Source organism: Lepidochelys olivacea (assembly GCF_965140295.1).
Source record: "Lepidochelys olivacea isolate rLepOli2 genome assembly, chromosome: 2".
Lineage (NCBI taxonomy): Eukaryota > Metazoa > Chordata > Testudines > Cheloniidae > Lepidochelys > Lepidochelys olivacea.
In genome coordinates this window covers 161932948-161941640 of record NC_140412.1, presented here as the reverse complement: position 1 = coordinate 161941640, position 8693 = coordinate 161932948, and the positions used below count along the sequence as shown (strand labels likewise).

Genomic DNA, 8693 nt, shown 5'->3' with positions numbered 1-8693 from the left:
TTTGAAGAAAAACAGACTCTGTTCATATGTATACTCTTAAAAAAAACAACCAACAAAAAACCAACTAATGTGGACTACTTGAATACCCTCATTACTTCTGGAATTACTACTGATTTTTAAAAACACTTTGCTCATTTTTCACACTTCATAAAATACCTGTTTTACTTTCATAAAAAGCTTCTACACATTCATCATAAAGCATGAAGGAACCTGACTAAAATGGACAGTGAGAAACAATGCCCGATTAAAGATTAAATCCACATGACTTTAAAAACTTTAGGCCATTTTATTTCACAGACGACTTGGGAATGAAAGGGGAACTGCACTGTTACATTCCGTAATTCAGTGGAGTGCCCAAAGAGGGAGAGAAAATACTGTTTTTACTCTCATAATAAACCAAATAAGAGAAGGGAGTTCTGGAGACAATCTAACTTTAACTAGAAGCGTGGAAACCATTATTCTCTCTTTTAAGACTACAGGCTTCCCTGAAACTGACTACAGAAAATTAAATGTGGTCTTCAATATTAACCATAAAGTCTTCTAACTTTAGTTTAAAAAAACCAAAACATCTTTAATGCAAATCCATTTAAAAAAGTATGGTCTATTTTCACAGTAGTTACCATGAGTCCAGTATTGTGCTCTGGAGTGACAGTTTCTGTGCCTAAGCAGACATATCACACACAATACGAACAGTCTATATATGTATGAAGGCAATAGGGGGCCATTCTGCTCCTCAGGGACGTGAAGTGCCATCTTGGACACTTGCATCCTGGTGTCCTTCCAGACTCACTGTATTAAGTCTGCTGGGGAGGCAGCCTTATAAGTAGTCTAATGACCAAAGTGCGAGATATTAGCACTGCAGCCATTTTTTTTTTTTTTTTTTTTTTGAAGAAGATGATGAGGCGTTTAACCCTAACTGTGGACCGAATTTTCTTTAACACTTTTACAAAGGTGTTAATGTTGAATTTAGGCTCAGTATTTTTAATAGATTTAACATTTTCCCCATATTAACTATTTTTGGAAATTAAGATAAATATACTGAATGCTAACACTGGAGACAGCAGTTACATTTTCTACATTTTTTTTTTTATTGCAGCCTGCAGTTTTGTAAGATGTTACTCGTTTCCTAATCCAATAATCACTAACTAAAATTCATGGGCCTAAACCCTCCAATTTAATAAAAAAAGGAGGAAATAAATCTACTGAAATGTATGCTAAAAACCATTAGTACCATAGAGCTATTGATAATTTTGTACTTGGGATAAACCTAATGTGCTAGAAAAACATGACAGCATCATAGCTGACACACTTTATGTTGTCATCATTATTCCACTGCTGAGCACCATCTCATGACAACCAATAAAAATATAAGCATTCCTTTAACAACTCATTAATATTTTCTACTTGCACACACAGTGTTTAATATGACTATTATTCTAGAAACACCTTCTTATTGTAACACCAAGAAGATCCAGACTAAATCAAGCCTCATTGTGCTAGAGGCTATAAATATGAAGTAGAGGGAAAGCCCTATTCAGAATGCCACTGCACAAAGAACGGTCTAGAAATCATTTTTCCTGGGAACTATAACTGGCTTAAAAATTACTCAAAAATGTTTCTTTTCATACAAAGTATCATTCAAAATGGTTTTTAATTCCCCTCTTTTTTTCTTTTAAAAGAACATGGATAAAATTAGTTTGGTAATTTTTAAGTTGCTGGAAAGTTGATTAAAAACCCCAAAAAACCCCAAAACCCCCAAACACATTTCAGATGTATGTTTCCACAAATGAAACTGGATGTTAAAAATGAAAAATGTGCAGGTCATTAGTTCCCAGTGACAATTTATTTTTTGAACACTAACAGACATATACTTTTCCATAAGGCATCTACATGTAAAGATTCTGATTTTTTACATTTATTGAGTAAGCATGTGAGTGATTAAGTATTTTGACATGGTAATTTTAAAAACAGAGTTCACTCATTACTAAATTGAGCCTCATGCCTCAAAGGGACATGGGACAAGGTCTTTGTTCCTCAGATACAGACATGGCACAAAGTATGGGTCTTAAATCTAGGTTTACCACAAATTTACAGCTTTATTATTGTGTTATTAATGGCAAATATTAGCTGAAGTTGAAGACTGGAAGGCTCAAGTATTCGTTTTAAAAAAAAAACCACCTACATAAAAACAAATAGACAATGCATATCGTATCAATGCTATACACACAGATTTTTTTCACACTGGGAAAGGAACATTTCAAAATAGCAACACCAGGTCTTCTCAGTTTATTAATTTTGTTTTGCTATTATTGAAGATACTTGTGTTTGAAAAAGAACTCTCCTCTCATATCAGAGATTCTTCTCTGTGATTATAGTAAAGAAATCAGCCTTTGTTTATGACATCACTATCTGGCAGCATGGAAATGACTGACATCACAAATTCAGGAACACAGGGTTATGAAAGATCAGGTTAGATGTTAACATGCTATCTAATGTAGAAAACACTTAACACAATCTTTAACAGTGAGCAAAAAGCAGCAAGAGAAAAGTATTAAAATATTAAAGCTTATGGATTCTGGTTAGTTGTATACATTTTAAGCATTTTTCTCTCAAGTGACAACCCTTTCTTTTCAAAAGCTACCTGGGTACACAATGACCTGATTAACCAAAACAGATTCGTAATGCTGCTCAGCATGGTAGAATAAACTAATAGAACAGAATGTAGCAATTTCCCAAGAGCAATAACAGTTTATCATTCATACACTGGTCTGTATACTACACGAATATTGATACTCTTAGTGAGATCCTGACTTCTTCCATAATTGTCATTTATGAAACAAAATGATGTTGAATAATGTAAAGGGTCTAACTTCGTTCCACAAAAGCAAGGAAATTCGAAGTTAGGGCAATTACTCCATCCATAACACCACAAATTGGGCCCATGCATTGCAGCACACTGAATTGATCTCAAAACTTTGCCGTACATAGGGCACACAACAGATCCAGTCTTAAAATATTATCTATCAACACATGTACGGTCACGTCAAAAAACGAGTAGTGATCTATAACAACCTCTCTCACTTAGGTTGAGCCAGATCCCTGGGACTATGATATGGACAGATTTGTACTATAGCTGTTTTACAAAGCAAGGACAGATGAAGAGCATGACATAGCCTGTATTTTGTATAAATCAGAAAAGAAGAAACCCTGCCATAAATTCAAGGTAGAGTCAATCAGGAATGGAATGGTTTTGCCCTGGTATTAAGAAAAAAGAAAAAAAAAAAGAAAACCACACCACCTACATCGCAGCTTATTTGTATCGTGCCTGGGGCCTGATGATCTGAGTGTATTCTTTGACCAAGTATTTGGGGTAAATTTTTTTTGCTGTATCTGTCTTTTGAGTCTGAGAACTTATACAAAAAATAATTTAACTACTTTTTTGGTTCTCATAAACCACTATTTCAAACCTGCATCAATAACCAAGGTATGAAAAGCCTTCAGTGACACTAAAAACTGCAATTTAAGGCCAACTACTTTTTTGGGGGGTTAGGGGGGGCAGGCGGGAAGGGCTCTAGTGCACTTCAATTTGGTGCCCAGGACACGAACACATTTTAGGAATTTGAGATCTCTGCCTGTCTTGTGCTTTCCCCCTCCCCCCACCACCTTTCACCTTCTTGATGATTACTTCTCAATAAATAATAAAAAAAATGGTGTGAACACAATCATTCAGCATCTTCCAAATACTGTAATTAGATATGGCAATCTGATATTATTTCTGCCTGGAAATATTTAAGTCCTTTGGTTAAGTTTGGCAGGAATCCATTGGGACTTTGGGTACATCATCTTACTGAGACCCTGGTATTAAATTAAGCTTTATCAACAAATCAAAACAGCAGAATACTAAGTTTAACTGCAAAAGTGAACTCAAGGATTAAACTGTTTTTACAAATACTCCTATTCCACGTGAGCATAACCTACACTTAACACAATCTGCAAGTGGAAGCATCGCTCCCTGACAGCATAAACACGATTAGTGTACACATAAATAAGCTTCAAGTGTTATTAATTGAACGGTGACTGTCATGCCTCTCAAAAGAAATACTTTGAGAAGCAGCAGATTATACTATTTTTTCTTTTAATAGCAGGTGCTTCACACCTTTATAAGTTTTAGCATCTCTACAAGTAAACACACCCCTAAATCAACTAAAGATTCCAGCAACAAAAGACTTGGCGTTTAACTTGTTTAAAATTACTAGAAGTCTAATAATGCAAACATCCAAAGGAATAAAAGCCAAGTTAGTCATTTCAGCAGATGGCATCCTTGACTCAGTGGATATTACTTGTCCTTCTTAAGATCTTTCTATGAAGAAAAAAATCTACACACAAGGCATCTGAACTTTAAGTCTGTGTGTTAGTATGCAAAGTAATCGGAAGCAGACAGTCTATCTTGCAAAGGCAAAGTGCTTCATAACGTAAGGCCAGCAGACGTGAGGGTTTGTTTTAAACTGTGCTTCACTATGAGCTGTCACTAGGCACAGCTGGAAGAGGGACAGAAGGCCATGACTGTTCTGAACTCAATCCAGGTAGAAGAGAGAGTGACAACTTCATGCTGATCAGGTGCGAGATGGTGTAAATCTCACTCTGTGGCCATTTTCATCTCCTCAGGACTCCCTCTAGATGGTCTGAAAGAAAATATTCACTTACTGAGGGAGAGCAAACGCTTTTTCACAACGAAGGGAAGAGGATGATAAAATGCATAGTTGCAAGATTTCTCTATATTGTGGGACTGCATATACATGGAAAGCTTTAGAACGTAATCACAAAACTAGATAGAAATTTGCCTTGGGACCTAATCTTTATTTTTTTGTTCACGTGAGTAGCCCCCATTGGAGATATTGGTATCATACACATGAGTAAAATGCAGGATCAAGCCCACAATCGCTAATCTTGCTCCCTTATGTTATTTATATCAATGATTTCAGTCACATTCTTTATATTGCTTTGGAAACCACAATCCACCCCGTAGTTTTTATTTCTAGATTATTATAGAACAACAAGTTCTTCCTAAAACCCTTCCCCAAACCCACAATGAATAGTTCCCTATTTATAATAAGTTTTTGTTTGTTCTTACAAAGTCTGTGATTCACTCCACACTACCCTAATCTATTACTTACTGGTATATCTGCAGAGGCCATGGTGTTTGTGATGGGGTAGGAACTGAATTTGTTGGACTCACTAACATGGCACTGTATATGTTAGAGGCAACCACCAGTATACAAAGCAGTATGGGTCCAATGATCGCTCCTTCCAATCCTAGGTAATATGCTCCACCAGCTACTGCGAGGCCTGTCAGGTAGGGATGGCCACCTCTGGAATTACAGCATAAGGAGGATAAGTTACTAAGAGCAATATTTTATAACAGCAAATATCATCATTTATGGAAATGTGGATTGATTAGCAAATGTTATTTAGCATATCAAGCTGATGTAACTACAGATTGCTATAAATGTTGCAAGTACAAACATTCTAGTATTATTAATTAGTATTTGATCTTGGTAATGTCCACAATGTAGTAGACACTTTCCACATATTGAAGAAGGGACAGTCTCTGTTCCAAGTAGTTGATTCTAGGTAGGCTTTAGATTTCAAAATGAAATGCTTAAGGCTAATCATAAAACACGATCTTTGTAAAGATTTTTGAATTACAATTTATAAGATGGCTGGCAACATGCGTCTTCGTGTAACCTCTAATTACTGAAACGGTGACCTGTCATGTGTGCCCTAAACTGTACACACTCTAACAAGAATAGTTTGTAGATTCACAACATTTCATATTCTCTCATTGGAATTAGTTTTTATTTGCAGAATGGTAATGGGTAAATGAATGAAAATATCTAAAGACACTTGATTTTAGCCATCTTACTTGTAAAGCATCATAAAGCCATCTACGAAACAGGCTTGGGAGCAGCCTAATAACTGCTATCAAAGATTGTAGCGACTGTCTCAAAGATGATGCCCTTATGTGTTAAGACCTGGCTATCACCCTATCACCGTTCTATACAGTAATACTAAAGCTGCCATTTTAAATACTGCCAATACTAAAGCCCCGCCTCACTAAGGAAATCCTACAGCAGAAGAAGCCAACACTACAAATAAAAGATGGCAAATGAGCCACTTGCAGGGAGGCAACCACATAATTTAAGACTTGGCACTAGCCCACACACAAATGCACGATGGAAAGGCATCCATGAGTACAGCTGGGTTGGGGAAAAAGGAGAAATATCTGATTTTCAAAATTAAGCTGAAACTTGAAATAAAAACTTGCTCTATAGTTGTGTAAACAGAGGAGGGGAAATTTCAAACATATCTAAAAACATCAGGGAAAAAATTATTCAAAATTTCAAAACTTTCTACCACTTCTAGTAAAAAACAAAAAAAACCCAAAACTACCCCCTCCCCCAAACCCCAACTAATTAATCTAGCATCTGGAAACCACTCCTAAAAGATGTGTTCTAAAGAGATGATTAAAAATGGGTCAAAATGAGAATATTTTATCTGTACCTCCCCCCCACTGCTGTACTTGAGCAGTTCAAATTAAATGGAAAAGTTCCAAAGCAGAAAACTAAAACCCAACCAACAGCATTATGCAAAAACCAAAACCTAGCCTGCTCAGCATCCTTACAGCGCATAAGCCAGCATGCAGACAATAGATACGGAATTATGTGGAGAAGCTTGTAGTAATATAAGTAGCACATATTTTGAGGGGTGGTTTTGGAACTGAATATAAGGGAATGAGAATATTGGCTAGTCAGGCAGAGTTCTGGCGGTTGCTGTCAGTCAAACTTCTACACACAGCACCAAAGACACACGACAGTCCCAACTTATACCACCTGCACTATTGCTGTTCTGATCTTTGTCACTACTGAACAGAGTGGGAGCTCAAAATGTAACACACAACTCAGCTTCACTTGTGATATAAATCAGATCTAATACACAGCAGGGGCAGTAGATAATTTGATTATGAGAGGGTAGGATTTAGACAGATCTTTTGTTTCCATCACTTAAAAAAGTGGACTTGTGACTGATTCCTGAATTCTGCAATTCTTCGTAAATTTTTTCAACTATTGTATCAACTTCAATTTTTTTGGTCCAGGTTGTTAAATTACATAGGCAGCTGCTGCAACAAGTTGCCTGACAAGATACAACTAATATCCGTGTATACATTTAGAAAACCCTACATAACCCAATTATAGCTATTTCTAATGCACTTAATCTAATCTACAATGCAGCAGAGTGTTTTTGTTTTATTTAATGGGAACAGTTGGGTTTCTGCTCTGACCCTTAGCAAATTCTCTCTATCACAGACATTTTATAGGCAGTAAACATCCATCTCATAGCAGTTGAACAACAAAATTCTAATGAATAAATGGAAGAATGAGGTCATTGGCTTTTTAATGACCACTGTCCCTACAAGCATAAATAACCTATCATTGGAGAACAGTAGTAATTTATACTTCACTTACTGGAACAAATTCATTAGAAAGGCAACCAGTGCAATAGTCTGAAGAAACTTAAGACTGTGTATATTTTCAAGGACCAGTTCTCTCTGCACAGTATCATTACTGTCGGATGAGACCAAAAGATTTTAAGACTACAGCAAATCTTGTCTTCCCACAGAAGAGAAACAAACAGTCTACCTAATGCTCTGATTTGATGAACATCCCTAGGTGCATTATAACAAAAATTAAGCTGTTCCAGGATCTGACTAAAATAATTTAAGTGTCCTACTACATCAGGGGTGGGCATACCTCGGCCCGCGAGACAAATCTAGACTGGGAGACATTTTAAACTGGCCCACGAGCTCCTGCTGCGGAGCCAGGTGAGGGGCTGCACCACATGGCTCAGCCCCGCTCTGGTGCTCCAGCAGGGGCGCCGGATGGGGGGCCGCACCACACGGCTCGGCCTCATTCTGGCGCTCCAGCCGGGTCTCTGGGTCAAGGGCTGCACCACGTGGCTCCCGGAAGCCGCGTGATGGTCCCGCTCTGAGGGTTGGGGGCTGCTCTGTGCTTAGGAGCCAGGGAAGTGACATACAACTGCTTCTGGGAGCCACTTGAGGTAAGCAATTCTCAGAGCCTGAACTCCTGAGCCTCTCCCCATGCCCCAACCCTCTGCCCCAGCCCTGATCCCCCTCCCGCTCTCCAAACCCTCCTGCACCCCAAACCTCTCATCCCCAGCCCCACCCCAGAGCCCGCACCCCCAGCCGGAACCTGCACCCCCAGCCCTGATCCCCCTCCGAACTCCTCGGTCCCATCCCAGAGCACTCTCCTACACCCCAAACTCCTCATCCCCAGCCCCACCTCACAGCCCGCACCCCCAACCGGAGCCCTCACCCCCTCCCACATCCCAATCCCAATTTAGTGAGCATTCATGGCTCACTATACAATTTCTATTCCCCGATGTGGCCCTCAGGCCAAAAGGTTTGCCCAGCCCTGTACTAGATGTACAATTGCTCCTAAAGGCAGAGAAAGTAGCAGTGCCTAAGAGTGTATTTTTATATCTGTACATCACTACAAGGTTGTGACCATTCCTTGCAGATGTGGATCTCAGAGTTATTTTTGTCACCTCCAGACTAGAGCACTGCAATGAGCTCTAATTGGAAAGTTGAAAGCTTCAGCTGCCTGCTTATTATTCAG

At 38.5% G+C, this 8693-nt stretch overlaps 1 protein-coding gene across 3 annotated transcripts in view; it reads right to left on the bottom strand.

Annotated features, from left to right (window-relative positions):
* Positions 1-1824: 1824 nt before the first annotated feature.
* TMEM245 (transmembrane protein 245) overlaps positions 1825-8693 on the bottom strand; it is a 120320-nt gene continuing 113451 nt past the window's right edge. For all 3 annotated transcript variants that reach the window (XM_084620643.1, XM_084620645.1, XM_084620644.1), the window contains 2 exons: positions 5175-5369; positions 1825-4682 (listed from right to left, as the gene is read on the bottom strand). In XM_084620643.1, the coding sequence (XP_084476769.1) occupies positions 4637-4682; positions 5175-5369 (241 nt within the window). In that variant the 3' untranslated portion in view covers positions 1825-4636. The remainder of the gene's footprint in view (positions 4683-5174; positions 5370-8693) is intronic.